This window comes from Hypanus sabinus, chromosome 12 (genome assembly GCF_030144855.1).
Source record: "Hypanus sabinus isolate sHypSab1 chromosome 12, sHypSab1.hap1, whole genome shotgun sequence".
Taxonomy (NCBI): domain Eukaryota; kingdom Metazoa; phylum Chordata; class Chondrichthyes; order Myliobatiformes; family Dasyatidae; genus Hypanus; species Hypanus sabinus.
This window is the reverse complement of record NC_082717.1, coordinates 35,245,161-35,263,048: the sequence shown is the minus strand read 5'-3', so window position 1 is coordinate 35,263,048 and position 17,888 is coordinate 35,245,161. Positions and strand designations below refer to the sequence as shown.

Here is a 17,888-nt window from a genome sequence, read left to right as displayed (position 1 = left end):
TTCTACTGGAAGCTCATTCCACACAGCTACCACTCTCTGAGTAAAGAAATTTCCCCTCATGTTACCCCTAAACTTTTGCCCCCTAACTCTCAACTCATGTCCTCTTGTTTGAATCTCCCCTACTCTCAATGGAAAAAGCCTATCCACAGCAACTCTATCTATCACCCTCATAATTTTAAATACTTCTATCAAGTCCCCCCTCACCTTCAATGCTCCAAAGAATAAAGACCTAACTTGTTCAATCTTTCCCTGTAACTTAGGTGCTGAAACCCAGGTAACATTCTAGTAAATCATGACACATAAGCCAATAAGAGTACACTAGAATTTTGTTGGAGATCAATCAAACCAAGAGTCGATTGATGTTCATAAGAGGAGACAAGGTCAGTCATTTTTTAAACAAAACTTCAGAGGAAGAGTTTAAAAGAACACTGTGCAAATCCATGATACAAGCAAGGGCAAATTAAGGAATGTTCAAAGCAAAGCAAAAAAATAATTGGCTTGATATGACTGACTCTCTTTGGTCACTGATAAACTTTCTGAAGTAAAAAAGATGGCATCAAGCAAACACAATGTTAAAGTAACTGCTCTACTATTTCATTGATACCCACACTCTCTAATTCCTCATCATAATTATTCTACAAAAAAATTCTGCTTGCAGAGTCTGTCTAATTTATTGAAAGAAATTTCCATTTCATCAGTAATATAAAAATGGATCTCGAACAAAAGGAGGAAGTGTTTATTTATGGAATTATTAAGTTTGGAGTTGGTGAGGTTAACAGCAACGTCATCAATGATGGAAAAAGGGAAAGGGATTCAGGAGGTTTGAGTCTAACAGAGGTTTGGAGGAGGAAGATCGCAGCAGAGAAAGTTAGTTAAATGTACAGGGGAAGATTATGTGTGTTCTTAAAGCAATTTTAAAGATAGAGTGAGGTGACTAGCATCCAAGGTAGATGATATTGACAAGGATGGCGAACATGCAGGGGTGGAGTAGGTAGACTGTATTTAGATAATCCACTATGAGGCAAAGCTATGGTCCTAAATCAGAGCCTGAAGCAAAAATTGCTACAGCATCTCTCCTGTGCATTCTCATCACTTTGACTTTGTACTAATATTAGTACAAATCCAGCCCTTGAATGTATGTTTTGTAAAAATCATGTTGGCCTCTTTTGCAATATACTCAATGTTGACTCTACACCCACTCTCTGAGAATCGGTATCAGCTAACCAACAATGTGAGTGGACTATCCGGCCCACAGCATTTGGTCTGCCATGGGTGGTAGCTGGAATAGTTGTTCATGTTTTTTGAAATATCCTGCAAGAATAGACCATACAACAGCACTCTAGTGTATAAAAAAGTCACAGACATTCCCTATGATTAACTGGTAAAGTTCACTGATATGTAAAAAAAATGTACAAATTCTTTCAGAAACCACCAGCGTTGTGATTAGCTAGGATCCAAAAGCACAGTATAGTGCATAACATGTGAACATTTGATTTGGTAAAAACTTACCTATTCTTTTTGAGAAATCCAAATGAGAACAAAGGATAGAAATGATATCGAGAAAAGTTGCTCTAGTAAGGAAACAAGGATTCAGCCTATAAAACAAGAAATCAGAATAATCAGTCATTACACATAAACTTTTATCTTATTCCTGGTAAAATGGGCGGTTGTGAAAGCCACCTACTGTCAACTAATGAATAGAACAAATTGAATATGTAGAAGCCATGTGAAAATGTTCTGTTGGAGGGTGGGTATCAGGGTGAAGCAAGGTAAGGCAACAGGGAACAAAAGCAACTTTAGACACTAAATTCCATTCTGAAGTTAGCTAATTGAAAATATAATTAAATTAGATCAAAAGATTAAATGGCTCAGCAACTCAATAGGAATTCTTTTAATACCATTTCTGGGATTTTATATTTGCATTGTTTTTAATCATATATAATCACATCAATGATTCTGGCCAGATCAGTGCTAAAATATGCCCTGCCCTCTGCAGCAGCCTCATCAAGATTTGCAGAATACTTAAACTGTAGGTTAGCTTTACAAAAGAAAACTTAAAAGTTTTGTTCTTGTCCAAATGCAGTTCAGTGCAATTACCAGCAAGAAACAAAATACTTCTTATTCTAAGATCACTGAAGGATTTAAACTTGAAGCAGTCCAGCATGCATTTAAAACAAAAGTCTGTTACAATTTAGTCAGGCTATAGAGTTTTATCACATTATTTAACAAAATATATGGATCAGTTTCCAAATTCTTTTCACCAGCAGATATCTGAGACAGATCTAGGACTAAACTGAAACATGATGAGTAAAAATAATTATAAGATTCAGGACATTCACTGATACCGACTGGTGAACAGAATGGGCGAGCATTGTTCTTTCAACTTTTAAGCATTAGGTTAAAATCTACCCTAAATCCCAACTCTCATAAACAGCCTTGATTTCCTGAGAAAAAAGCCCAAGGATTTCCAATCTGTACTGATGTAAGATATCAACCTTTTGCCTATCCAAGATTGATATTATAATTATCTTATTCAGAAATGTTTGTACAAGAAATGGAGATGTTTGTTAGTAACATATGTAACACAAAGGAAGCTTTGCTCTGTATTTAAGAATTTGATGGTGTAAATAGTTCAATTTGCTTCTTGTCTAGAATCAGCGTCTGCAATTCATGGGGAGAAAGGTCTGTGTCAAACACAAACCCGTTTCATCTGTCCTCCAATTAGTATACCAAGAAAGTTTATTTATCAAAATCATGATAAGCTTCACAACCATTGTAGGAACTTCCTCCATGTCCCTCTGCTCCACTACCATTTATAATCATCAACATGGCTTTTGTCAAAGTATGTTCTGTCAGAGCACCATGGAAGCAGCTTGGAGGAAATTCAACCAAACGCTCTCATGAGTTGAGTTTTATAAAAATGGTTGTACTTGCTAAGTTCATCAAAATATACAGCACAGTACAAAAGTCTTTCTTACACACACACACACACCTACCTTAAGGATTTTGCACAGATCCGTTCCTAAGTCTGTCTTTAAGTCAGATTTGTACGCAAGTCGGAACAAGTACATTCGGTCTTATTTAGTGTCAGCTAGTCAAAAGTTTGTCAGTATATATTTTACCTTTCTATGCATATAAAACAATTCCAAATACACTGAAACATCTTAAACATAATAATAATAGTAATAATAAAAGTAACTACATATGCCCCAGAAGGGGCATTCGTGAGGTAACATTATGATGGACCTGGTGCTGGAGAGCCGTCAGGGGTTGATTCTGCTGCTGGAGAGGGTAGCTTTACTACTGGAGTCAATTTCATGAAGTAGGCATCAAGGAAGGCTTGTACAGAGCTTTTCTTTTTCTCGTCATAAATGGCCCTGTAGCTGCTGAGGTCCTCGGTAACTGTATGGTAAACTTTGGTGAACCTCTCTGTATTAGGATCTTGCTCCTCTAACTTTGCCATCCCTGCTTCAATGTGACGAAAGGCTTCAGCTAACTCTTTCGTCACAAACTTCTTCGGTTTTGGTGTTTCTAGATCCCAGACTTCTTCTTCCTCAAATGCTATCATCTGCTGCTCTAGTTCCAAAAGGTCTTCATTAAAATGGCGGACGGCATTCTCCTTCCTCGAGCCGACGAACCGCTGAAGCTGCGCAATGTTTTCGTGAGCGTCACAAAGGAGTGCACATGTTCGTTATTACGAACCGTTGTATTTAACTCAAATTTTCAATACAACAGGCTTTATGGCAGTCCGTCCATAAGTATGAGCTGTTCGTAAGTCGGACGTTTGTAACCTGGAGACTGCCTGTATTGCACTGTACTACTGCCGTTACCACTTCAAAAATAATCATGACAATGTGAGTGGCACTAAACCTGATCAGAAAGCCACAGAACCTTGGCCTCTGCACCTCTCTCTGCAACGGGATCGCCGAATGCCTAACCGGAAGACCAGAATCCGTGTGGTCTGGAAATAACATCTCCATTTCGCTGACAATCAACACTGGTGCATCACAAGGGTGTGTGCTTAGCCCACTGCTCTACTCTCTCTACACCTATGACTGTGTGGTTAGGCATAGCTCAAATGATATCTGTAAGTTTGCCAGCGATACAACCACTGTTGACAACATTTCAGATGGTGATGAAAGGGCGTACAGATGCAAGATATACCAGCTAGTTGAGTGGTGCTGCAGCAATAACCTTGCACATGACATCAGCAAGATCGAAGAGTTGACTGTGGACTCCAGGAAGGGAACACAAACCAATCCTCAGAGTGGGACCAGAATTGGAGAGACGGAGCAATGTCAAGTTCCTGCATGTCAATATATCTGAGGACCTAACCTTGACACAACATATTGATGCAGCTATAAAGAATGCAAGACAATGGCTATGTTTCTTTAGGAGTTTGAGGACATTGTGTTTGTCAGCTAAAACCCTTGAAAGTTTCTACAAATGTATCATGGAGAGCATTCTGACTGGTTGCATCACTGTCTGGTATAAAGGTTGGGAGCAGAAGGCTACTGCACAAGATCAAAATACGTTGCAGAAGTTTGTAAAATCAGTCAGCTCCACCATGGGTATCCATGACATCCATGACGTCCATAGTATCCAAGACATCTTCAAGGGGTGGTGCCCTAGAAAGGTGGTGTTCACCATTAATGACCCCGCTACTCAGGATATGCCCTCTCCTCATTGCTACAGCCAGGAAACAGAAACAGAAGCCTGAAAACACACATTCCGCAATTCAGGAACAATTTCTTCCCTTTTGCCTTCAATTCCTAAATGGATGTTGAACCAAAAACTTTTGTACAGTATTGTATTTACCTATTTTCAAATTTCCTATTCCCATAAGTAACAGCAAAAGAAAATTCAATTAATAGGCAATCTCATTCTGGAACTTAGGGAGAAATCTGAGGCAGCTAACAGAATAGCCCAAGAAAATTCTCCACACTGAACTGATGTCCTCAGCATCTGAGGCTCTAGGCCCATGTTCCAATGTGCCAGTTTTGAGTTGGGAGTACAAATGATTACTCATGGAGAACTGGTGCAAGGAAATTTCTTTCTTCCTTGTACTCTGGCTCATACATTAGTGTACATTACAATTTACATACACTTCTATACATTCTGTATCACTGCCATTATGAACCTTGCCACTTATGCAGAGATGGATGCAACATATTGATGCATGCCCCTGTTTAAGTAACATTCATACCACATTTCTGTATTCTTAATTCGTTATACAGTTTCATTGGGTTGTGGCAAAATGACACCTTACCATAGCCCCAGTCACATTTACCGTAAAGACATTATTGAAGATACAAGTTGAAATATGGAAAAAAATAGTTGAGAGGAAGCTACGGAAAAGAAGAAAAAGCAATTGGAACACACAATATGAAATATTTCTGCACTATGGAAGATGAATTATAGAACAGAACTACAGGGCACAGGTTTAGGGTGAGAGGGAAAAGCTTTAATCAGAACCTTTTCCACACAGAAAGAGGTATGTATGTGGAAAGAGTTGCCAGAGGAAGCGGTTAAGGAGGAAGAATAACAGCATTTAAAGTACTTATGGACAGATACATGAATTGGTTATATTCAGAGGGGGCATGGTCAAATGTGGGCAAATGGGACTAGCTTAGATGGGCATCTTGGTTGGCATGACACAGCTGGGATGAAGGGCCTGTTTTCTGTGCTGTATGACTCTATGATACTAAAAGTAATATTAAAGGTCTCAGGCAAGGAAATTAGTGCACTTATTTATTCAATGGGTGTATTAAAACAACTTGACTACTTTAGATTCCAGGATTTTAGATTCCAAGCAAGTCATATTTTAGACTCATTGTAACAGTGCTAATTTTCATTGGCATCATCACTGTAAAAAGAGCAAACAATGAAGAACGCATCCTTTTGTATATCTGTAACCTAGGACCAGCAGTTGCCACTGCAGGTTTACATTTGAGTACAATGCAGTGGCTCAGTGAATCAATTTACTATACCGTTCTTAAAGGCATTAGTTGTCAATTGACACAAGGACTCAGTGGCAGCCATTATTTCCATAAGCTAACACACCTACTGATCTTATAGAAAAATGAAATCCCATTCTTGGATTGTAGCCCAGCTCCGATTCACTGTACATCTGCATATAAACCTATTCAGCCTATTTGAATACGAACTGAGTTTCCACCAGTTAAGGCAAGGTGTATTTTGAACAATTAATGTAACTATTAATGTGCTGTATTCTTCAGCATGGAGAGAGCAAGACTTATAACCAGATTTTCCCTGGTTCAATAGGAAAAAAAAAATTTTGGTGCCATTATAGGAAAATAATGAACCCACATCATTCTTCTCCTTTAGTGCGTTACATTATGCAACAGACAGAATAACCAGTTCAGCATTCATTGCTACTTCATTGGTCCAAGAAAGAAGAACCTTCTTATATGATTTTCTTCTGCCTCTCAGACAACATTGCTGCAAGTGGAACACTTTAAAAAACAATGGCCTTATAAATATAAACTTAATTCAGATATCAAATTGAGGTTGACCCAATCCGCTCCATATTGTAATATTAAGATCACTATTTTTTATTGCAGTCATAGTACAACATAGTACATGGTTTCATAGGATAATCTTTCCAAATAAGGAAGATGCACTCATAGTTTGATTCTGCTCAGACACCTGCACTGAGCCAACAGCTAACAGACAGGGCTCCATCCCTTAAAGGGATTGTTGGCAAGAAGCCACTCTACATTGTGTGGCCAGGAATATCACAGAATGGAAGAAGGAACCAGGGACTGCATTTCTAGTTCAGCGGCTGCATGAGAGACGGGCCAGGTGACCTTCAAAGACAACGCCACGAAGATTTTGATCATTGCGACTTCTGCCACATGTACATCAAGCAATGCCAAAAATATCATGTCAAGATTTATGAAGGTGGGCGTTTGAACAATGTCACCTACTCTTCACTTGTTTTGCCATTCTAAGAGGTGGAGGGTGAGGGGTTGATTGAAAGGGAAGCTCCAGCCAGTAACTGGGAGGCTGGAAATTGTTCACTTGCTTCACAAGAATCTGTGATTAAGTGTTCAGTTCCTCCAGGCTCCCAAGCATGGTTGCAAGTGCCACTTACCACAGCTTCTGCTCACTTTCTACAGTTTCCCAACCTTCAGATAAGTTTCAAATCAGGATCCCAAATGTTCTGTAAGAGTCTGTCTTAAAGATGTCAGAGGCAACCTGCTGCTCTTTGGCGAAACACCAGACACCCTTGTATCTAATTAACACACCATGAGCTATGACAAATGTGGTGTTTTGAGTTCAATCTTCCCAATATTCATCTGGTAAACAACAAACTCTTTCCTGTCTCTTTTGGGGGATTAACATCAAGTGCAGTTAGCTCCAGATGTCAAACCACAACTGTATCTTTAATGACATCCATCTCTCATTAGGTCAGGAGGACTGCATCCGCTTAGAACTGATGAACTGGACAATAAGTCTTGTGTAAATATTATGGAATAACGTACATAAAAATATAACCACAATGGAAGTTGATAAAGGGTAAAAATTAAAAATTCAAAACATCTTCTGCTGAAATAGTGAATGAGAGCATAATAAATAGGAACCAAAAATGACAAGTTTAAAGAAACAATGATTGAAAAGTATTATTTAGACCAGCTCTGAGGTATTTCCACTTTTGGGCAATGCTATCAAAAGAACCTGCTGGAGGAACTCAGCATCTGTGGAGGGAAAGGAACTGCCAAGGTTTGAGGATGAATCCCTGCAGAAGAACACAAATTACTGTTCACTTTTACCCTTATGCACATTCAATTTGATTCACCCTGTTACAGCACCAAAAATGATTCAGTGGAAAAAGTTATTTCCTCTACTTTAAACTTATAAATGCTCAAGAAAATGAAGCCTTCTGAGGCAAGTGATTTGTGGAGAGGAACTGGGAATTGCTTGGCGACGCTTACGTGTTTTGGGATTTTATTTAATTAGCTTCAAAATCATGAACTATAAAAAGCAGGATATTAATGCAGGTTATTCAGAAAACTTAAAATTTAAAAAATGAGTTGCTCATCATGTCAACATGTTTTTGCTTATTCTGTTCTTCTTTTATATTTTCTCTTCCTATTTATTGACTTACTGGATCGAGCCCCATGCAAAACTCTGCTCCAATACCCAGAATGAATATATCCAAGGACCTTGTTCTACGATAGTTACCTACAATCGGAATAATGCAGCCCTAAACTGCACATGAAGAGTAGGTCAGTTCACTGTTATAATATACATATACTTTGCAGCTTTGGAATGAGGTTTGTTCCTCTGAGCCAAAGATAGTTTATCTCTCACCTTGTGGAAGTGCAACTACTTTTTCTTTCCCCTCAGATTTTCCTTGCGTAGCATGGACTTACCCCCCCTCATTGAACTAAATTATTTGTAAAAGATTTATAAAGAAAGCACAGCTTGTCCCATCTGCATGTGTATAAATCTCAAGCTCTCAGAATTAGAAAGACACTGGGCTTATTTTCTGATAATATACAAAAGGCCAGCACAGAACACTTGTATGAATTATATCCCAGGGCAAAACAGGCTTTGATAACGTGAATTCATGCTTCCAAAAATAATACACAAAGAAGCCAAAGGCTACAAGTGATACTAGACAGATGTTTCCTTCAGTTTTCCAGCAAATTACTTGCACTGAGTTGAAGTTAAACCCTGCACAGTTGTTAAAATGGCACCAGAGTCATACTTTGAACTTCCTGGCACACATGACTTCACTAAATATATTTTAACTTTCATTCACAATGAAAAGGCTTTGATCTGCAACTGGAGGCTTAAAGGGCTTAGCTTGACTTTTTTTAATATAAAGTACCTCATTAGAATTTATCATGTAACAAATCCACAGTCCTTGGCATTGCATCCAAAATACTACTCCCACTTTGCAGTGCAGCAGTATCCTGGTTGTAAGCATTATGTTACACTACTTTCCCCCCAAAAAATCGCTCCATTGGACAGATCTAAAAATATTATGTAGTGGGGGAGAAAGACATGACATTTAGAAAGAGAAGGTGGGAATGAGTGTTCTATTAATTTCCCACTCCATTCTTTTTACAGTGTTAAACATTAGATAATCCAAATCTTGATTATCTCAAATTAAAAAAATATATAAAAGGCTTTTTTTTATATTTTAATACATTGAAATTACTGCCCTTTAAATGTGAACATGCCACGCAGCCTTTGAAGCCACTGTTAACACTGATGCACGTTAGCTTTTCAGCAGAACATTCAGAATTCCCCACGATTAGCTCACAAAGGTGACAAAATAAAACTCCAGGGTATCAATTCATCATTAGTTAAAATAAATATTTGCTTTTCTCAACAAAGCACATTCCATTGGTCAGTGGGGCCTGTGAATATGCCAAAATCATTATACCTATTCTTTTCAATCCACTTCTTAATTTATTCAGCTGCTTTGAAAATCCTATACCTGGCAAGCTTAACATATACTCTAAGACTTATACAGTCTTCCGATTGTTAATGTGCTGGCAATGGAGGTCATTACGTTACCATGCACCAAATGAATGAAACACCATGATCGAATGGTGGAGCAGCCTTGATGGGCTGAATGGCCAATTCTGCTCTTATAGACTTATGGAAAGCACATGGCTTGCAACAGAGCGATCACAAATTCTTTTGACATCGACAGATCCCTTGCCTGAATGGACACAGAAGTACTTGGTGGGTAATACTTGTTAGCCTCTTCCTTTAGCTTTTACCATCAGACTGGATTAATAAATTATCTAAAAGCTGCTGAAGGCACTGGAAACTATTTGCATTGATATGATAATATGGGCAATTTAAGACTTTTATTTTTAAAAGAGCATATCCCAATCCCTTTGACTATCTCAAACAAGGGAAAATCTGCAGATGCTGGAAACCCAAGCAACATGCACAAAATACCGGAGAAACTCAGCAGGCCAGGCAGCATCTATTAAAAAGAGTACAGTCGATGTTTTGGGCCGAGACCCTTCATCAGGACTGGAAAAAAAGATGAGGTGTCAGAGTAAGAAAGTAAGAAAGAGTCTTTCTCTGACTCCTCATCCTATTTCCCCCAGTGCTGATGAAAGGTCTCGGCCCAAAACATTGACTGTTCTCTGTTCCATAGATGTTGCCTGGCCTGCTGAGTTCCTCCAGCGTTTTGTGTGTCTTCCCTCTGACTATCTTACGCTTTTATCATTCAGATTGTTTAAATTATTTCTACATTCATCACAGTCAGAAACTACGTTATGTGTTCTCATGTAAAGCAACTCACATGTTGGATGCATTTGAACTGACATGTGTCCTTGTCCACTTGTTACCATGACCAGTACTGTATACTTAATTATTTTCAAAGCTTTAGGGTTTTGTGGTGGTTTTCCAGGCATACAGGCATGTAAGACAGTCTAGCTCAGGCATGGGCAAACTACGGCCCGCGGGCCATATGCGGCCCGTTAAGCTTTTTAATCCGGCCCGCAGAACTTGATGAAATTATATTAATAAACCTTGTTAACGTTTTCTCCCCGCAATTCTGGCGTTTTCCCAATAGATGACGCACTCTGTATACATTTGTGGTGACCCATTTCCTGGCACATCCGAACCGGCTCACAATTAGCCAGCGTTCCGGCTAAGGGAGATAGCCTGCGGGGATTTGCGAGCTCAGAGCTTTGGAGCCTCTGCGCAGGGGGGCAGGTTGAGGGAGGCTTAAAAGTGAGGCTGGGGATTTCGAATAAAGTTTTTTTCTTCGACTGCAGTTACCGACTCCGTGTCGTAATTTTAGCACTGCATGTAGCACACCGCTACACATTGACCTTTGTTGAGGTGCAGCGTATTACTCCACATTTGCGCTTTACTCTTTGTTCGGCTCGACCTATTTGTGTGAACAGGCGTTCAGCGTCATGAACATCAACAAAGCCAGCCACAGATCCAAGTTAACTGACCAACACCTCAGATCCATCCTGAGAATCGCCACAACAAAACTAAATCCAGACTTTGATGCGCTGGCTAAAAAGGGAGACCAACAACACTGTTCCCACTGAAATTAAAAATAAGTTTCTTCGTTGTGTTATGTAAAAAATGCATTTGAAAATATTTTTTTCAATAAGCCTGACATGTTACATGTCATTTCTGTTAAGTGATGGACATGAGTAGTGCACAGGTGCACGTACGTTCTCAAAATAAAAAATGCGCTCCAGATCAAATAACGCGCTCCGCATACTGGCGCACTGTCACTGTTCTGTCATTCTGTGGGTCGTTGTTGAGTTTTGGCACAGGGGACAATTGAATAAGAAGGAGCAGGACAAGTAGACCTGCATCTCCTACCGTTTTTGAAATAAAGACAGTCAGGAGGAGAGTGATGATGATAATATCTTGAAGGATAACAGAATTTTCAGTGCTTTAAAATAATAACTGTTACTATTTAAAAAAGCTGTATTTTATTCATTTAATTTTCAGTGTTTTAAAAGTCATTTTAATAAATAGCTAAATACCATGGGACTTCAAAGACAGATATTTTGTTGTAATGCATTTGTTCATTTTCAATTGAAATTAAATCACATGTTTTCGACATATCCCATGATATTTTATTTTCTCATATGAGGTGTCTTCCCAAAACACTCAGTCCATCTGCTCCTGGTCCGGCCCCCCTGTCAAATTTTAGAACCCTTTGTGGCCCTCAAGTCAAAAAGTTTGCCCACCCCTGGTCTAGCTATATTTGTGGGAATCTATTCTAGTTTAATGGAAAACTTCCCAACTCTGGTCATATTATTGGAAGCTTCCTAAATTTATACAGGTATCATATAATTTTGAGAGGATTAGAGGACACCTCTAATTAGTGCTAAAGTTACGGGGACTTATTATTCAGTGCTGACATGGTTTAGTTGCCTGCAGTACCAGGTAGTCAAGAGTTATTTTGCCATCAATCAGCAAGTGAATGATATGGAATCCACTGTCTGAAAGGGTGTTCGAAGTAAGTTGAACTGTCACTTTCTAAGGAAATGGTTAGAAACTTGTCAAACAGAAGTTTTCTTGGGCAATAAGAAGAAAGCTGTGAAACGAGACTGACCAGATTATTCTGCGTGGGTTTGATTTGCCCACTTTCTCTTGCCATTGCGCTCAATGTCAAACTTTGTTTAATAATCATTGCAAAAGGCTTCAGGATGTTTACTGTGTTGGAGATGCCACGTAAATCCAAGTTACTTTCTTAATGAAATTAAAGTGAAATTCAAGATCTCTAAAATGACTTCATGAATTGTAGCTACATAGGCAGAGAGAGCATACTTGGTTATTTTGCCTTTATAGTGAAATAAATCCATGTGGATATGCTAAGGACTTTATAAGACTCAGATCTAAAGAAACTGTTTTCCATTTTGGGTGTGAACTGTGACAACTAATATAAAACCCATGAAAGGAAAAAGAAATGGTACCATTAAATCTGCCAACACTTAGATAGATGGTGAAGAATTTGCAAAAATACACAAGCAAACAGCTTTAATTTTTAACCAAGAATCTAAATATACCTCTGGCTTATATATAAAAACTAAATTACTCCTTATTTAGTATTGACTTAGATTGAAATTCAAACTTACCTTGTTGCCAACCATATTTTGGCTCTAGTGCAGCCAATGATGTCATGCAGCTCTTGGTGAAGACTTGAATTGGTCCTTTGTCTTGAGTCATAGCAGGACTGCAGTAAATGAAATGCCTTCATAAATGAAAAAAAAGTATCAACGAGTTATTGGCCACATTGACAACCTGTGGTTAATTTAATGCCATTCCAATCATGGCAGCAAACAAATATGTGACAATTCTTGAGCAATTGCTTGAAGTTAACAATAGGTAAACAAAAGAGTGAGCCGTCCAACTAAAAGTAATTACAGTGTTTAATGAATTGTGAAGATGTCTGTTGCACACAATGCTGTAGGTTAGGCTCTAAACATTAAAATTCCAAAAGTGATATCCTAAGACACTGAAAACTAACTCATGCACAAAATGTTTCTGTTTTAGGATTAGTATTCAAACGAGCCGGCTTTTCATAACTGTCACAAGCTGGAATAAAAGCAGGAGACAAAGGACAAAGGCAGCTATGCAAAATGAAATCTTTATTAGAGAGTTTTGCTTTCCCTTCAGCTAAAGTCAACAATGGCTGTTGGTTCAGTGCATGCTAATAAGAACAGAAAGATTAGCTATGTCACATGTATACCGAAACACAATGAAATGTGTCATTAGTGTCAACAACCAACACAGTCCCAGGACGTGCAGGGGGCAGCTCACAAGAATCACCATGCTACCAGTGCCCACACTTACTGACCTGAATGGGGGAGAAAACCCACATGGTCTTGGGGAGAACGTACAAGCTCCTTACAGAGAGCAGCAGAATTTGAAACCTTATCGCGCGCTGGTGCTATAAAACATTACCTTAGCTGCTACACTAACTTTGCAGCATTATACATTTAAAAAATATAATTAATTAGCAGCTGCCAGAAAGTTTGCGTTGCTGATTGGTTAGTTTTATCTAATATAAATTGAAAATAAGCAGGATTTGGACAGAGTGATACTGAATGTACTCTTTTGCAAGGTTAAATTTATAACTTGATCTAAATCAGTGCTGACCACCTGGTAACATAGTAGCCCATTCCTTTTTTTTTAAAAAAAAGGTACTATTCTTTTGATCATGAGACCCATAGCAAAAATCACAAAACATAATACAAATTCTACAACAGACCTCTCCAAAGTACTGAGAAACTGAGATCCTCGTCTAGATCTCAATTCAATGCAATTTGATATCTTGGTTGAATACTCCCTTTAAGAATATAGATAGATAGATAGATAGATAGATAGATAGGTACTTTATTCATCCCCAAGGAGAAATTCAACATTTTTCCAGTGTCCCATACACTTATTGTAGCACTTATTAATATGCCATGTCATGTTGCCTGAAATTTACCAGTCTTTGCCGCGGTAACTATTTCAAAAATAAGTTTGGTGGGGAAAAAGGGGTAAATAAGTGCTTTGGATTTCCAGAAAGCTTCTCAAGGCAGGGAGAGAGGTAAGCACACTAAGATGGTTTGCAAAACAGATGAATATGAAGAGACTGAGTGCAACTGATGGGGTTGCTGAATTGTGAGTGGGATGGACTGATGCACTAAATAGTCCCCTTACAAATTCTAGGTTGAACAACAACATACTCTTGGCACCATCTGTCCTACATTTCCTTCACCAATGGAATTAGTAAGTTCGATAACACCTATAACTAATCAAGCAAGAACTTGCAAATTATCCTAATTTCCAAAGCAATATTTGAACATACACAGCTGCTCTTACCAAAAGGAATTTCTTATTAAAAAAGGAAATATCTTCATGGTTCAGTTTTTTAAAAAAGCGAAGAAATAAATGAGATCAATCTGTATGTGTATGGTCATGCACCTCTGAAATTTGCTACTCAAACTCTAAAATTTAAAATTTAACACATCTCTATTGAAATATGTTGAAAACTTAGTTTGGTTGAGGTCTTCTAGTACTAATCTACCACATGCTAACACAAACAAGTGACATAATATGAACCAGAGATGGTTGAAGTACAGTATTGTGCAAAAGTCTTAGGCACCCAGGGGTTTTTAGTATGGTTTAGATGGTGCGGTTTCCCCAGAGCCCTGACCTCAACATCATGGCAGCTGTCTGGAATTACCTGGAGAGGCAGAAGCAAGCAAGACTGTGGCAAATTCGCCAAAATACCTGGAACAACCTAGCAGCTAATTTTCTTATAAAACTGCATGACAATGTGCCAATGGAAATTAATTCAGTTTAAAAGGCAAGGGGTGGCCACACCAAATATTGATTTTAATTTTTTTTTACTGTTTATTGCACTTTATGGTAATTTTTCTATATTTAGAAACTAAATATCAAAAAATATTTGAAAACACCTTCGCTTTACAGAACAACACACACAAAATGCTGGTGGAACACAGCAGGCCAGGCAGCATCTATAAGGAGAAGCACTGTCGACGTTTCAGGCCGAGACCCTTTGAAGTTAGTCCTGATGAAGGGTCTCGGCCCGAAATGTCAACAGTGCTTCTCCTTATAGATGCTGCCTGGCCTGCTGTGTTCCACCAGCATTTTGTGTGTTGTTTGAATTTCCAGCATCTGCAGATTTCCTCGTTTTCGCATTACAGAAGCTTTTTACATGCCTAACTTTTGCACAGTTCTGTATGTACAATAACTACCTTTAAGAGTATGTTACTGAAAGTTTTTTCAAATTTATGTAATGTTTTATTGCACTAATCAAATGTCAAACTTTGAAGTCCATTGCTTGATACAAGCAAATGAAGTGGCCATATGACACAAAGCAAGTTCCTATTAAATGGCAATTAATACTCATATAATCTGTTTACCATAGAAGAAATCTTAGCCAAATATGCAAAAGATTCCACAACTTGTTGATGCCACCATTCCATCATATCGACCATGGCTCTAAACCAGTCTAAAATTTCTACTCACCTTTGAGATTCTGAGCAAAATATACAAAATAGAGGGAAATGGGCAATCAAAGTTTTGGGCCAAGACCCTACATTAAGGTTTACTTCTCTCTATAAACGCTGTCTGGCTTGCAAAGCTGCTCAAGATTTCCAGCATCTGCAGAATCTTGTGAGTATGACTTTTGTGATCTTAGTGCACAGTCTACACTGATTTTGCCATGTTTCGCTTGAAATATTAAAATGAAGCCCGTCTGTCCTTTAAAATTGATGTAACCAACTGCAAAACCATTATCTGAAAAGCAGCAGATTCCTCACAATGCCTTGGCCAACATTAGTTCTTCAACTAACACAAAACCAGCGTTGGCCTGGTTTATATGCTCATATAATCAGTGCAGGCTTGACACCCAAAATTCGTGACTCAGATTAGTCTAAACTCTTTCCTTGTAAACTAATATATAGTTTTATTTTGCAATGTTCTTCCAATTAAATACTAGAGACATTAAAATAAAACATGCAGCACACACAATACTGGAGGAACTCAGCAGGTCAGGCAGGATCAATGGAAATGAACAGTCAGTGTTTGAGGCCAAGACTCTTCTTCAGGACCAGAAAGGAAGGGGGAAGACGCCAGAGTGAAAAGGTGGGGGGAGGGGAAGGAGGACTAGTTACAGGATGATGGGTGGAGTTAGGTGGTTGGGAAAAGTAAAAGGCTGGAGAAGAAGGAATCTGGTAGAAGACAGTGAACTATGGGAGAAAGGGAAGGTGGGCACCAGAGGAGATGATAAGCAGTCAGAAGAAGAGCTAAGAGGCCAGGGTGGGGAATAGAAGAAAAGGGAAGCTCATAATGGCAAAAGAAGCCATGGACTGACATGTTGGAACGGGAATGGGGATTCAAATGAAAATGGTCGGCCACTTTCAAATTCCACTTTTGGTGGATGGTGCTCAACTAAGCAGTCTCCCAACTTACGTCAAGTCCCATCAATGTAGAGGAGGCCGTATGGGAGCACTGGATACCACAGACGACCCCAATAATATGACCTCATCTAGAAGGACTATTTGGAACCCTCCATTGAGGTAAGTGAGGAGGTGAATGGACATGTGTAGCATTTCTGTCACTTGCAGGGATATGTGGCAGGAGGGAGATTAGTGGGAAAGGAAACATAGAGTAAGCGATTATTGTGGAAGGCTGAGAGTATGTGGGGGAGGGTATAGGATCCCGTGGAAGATGACGGAGGTTGTGGAGAATGATATGTTGTTTATGAAGGTTCATGGGATGGTAGGTGAGGACAAAAGGGACTCTATCCCTGTTAAGATGGTGAGAAGATGGGGCGACTGCATATGTCTGAGAAATGGAGGAGATGCGGGTGAGTGCAGCTTCAATGCTGGAGGAACTGGAATTCTGTTTTTTAAAAGAGGTCATCTCTGATGTCCTGGAAAGGAAAGCTGTATTCAGGGAATAGATGCGGCAGAGACGAAGGAACTGAGAAAAGGGAACAGGATTTTTACCGGAGATAGGGTGGTATGAGGTACAGTCAAGATAGCCATTGGAATTGGTAGGCTTATAATACATCAGTAGACACTTGTCTCCAGAGATGGAGACAGAGTCATTGAGAAAGGGAAGGCAGGTGTCAAAAATGGACCAAGTGAATTTAAGGGCATGGTGGAAATTGGAGGTAAAGTTGATGCATTGAACAGCATCAGTGCAGGAAAAGTTGTGGAGCATTATCAGGGAAAGCTCAGAACATGGATTGCTCCACATGGTTAACAAAAAAGTAGGCACAGCTGGGGCCCATGGCTACCCCTTGAGTTCGGAGAAAGTGGAAGGAGTTGAAGGAGAAATTGTTGAGAATAAGGATTAGTTCTGCCAGACAGAGTAGGGTGCTGGTGTAGGGTAACTGACTGGATCTTTTGGAGAAAGGAGGAGGAGCCGAGATTGTTGTGTTTTTAACCGAACTCTGGCTCCTTAGCTCTTCTCCTTCCCTGGTGCCCCTCCTTCATCTCTTTCTCCCAAAATCCACTCTCCCCTCCTAATGGTTAAATCCTCTCCAGCCCTTTACCTTTCAAACAGTCCTGACTACACATCTCAATTTCTAGCCAGTCCTCATTCCCCCCCCCGCCCCCCATCTTTTTATTCTGGCATCCCTCTTCCTTCCCAGTCCGGAGAAGAGCCTCTTCACACCAACAGTTTATTTATTTCCATGGATGCTGCCTGACCTGTTGAGTTTCTCCAGTATTCTGTGTGTGGTGTTCTGGATTTCCAGCATCTGCAGAAGCTCTTGCGAAAATGAAGCATGCACAATTGATACATTTCGTTGGAGATTTGCTGAACTGAGATGATACATTCAATGGCCACTTTATTAGGTACACCACTCATTAAAGCAAATATCTAAT

At 39.2% G+C, this 17,888-nt stretch overlaps 1 protein-coding gene across 3 annotated transcripts in view; it reads right to left on the bottom strand.

Moving 5' to 3' along the window:
- LOC132402765 (thyroid adenoma-associated protein homolog) overlaps positions 1–17,888 on the bottom strand; it is a 440,832-nt gene that overhangs the window by 132,064 nt on the left and 290,880 nt on the right. For all 3 annotated transcript variants that reach the window (XM_059985752.1, XM_059985753.1, XM_059985754.1), the window contains 2 exons: positions 12,612–12,727; positions 1,510–1,595 (listed from right to left, as the gene is read on the bottom strand). In XM_059985752.1, the coding sequence (XP_059841735.1) occupies positions 1,510–1,595; positions 12,612–12,727 (202 nt within the window). The remainder of the gene's footprint in view (positions 1–1,509; positions 1,596–12,611; positions 12,728–17,888) is intronic.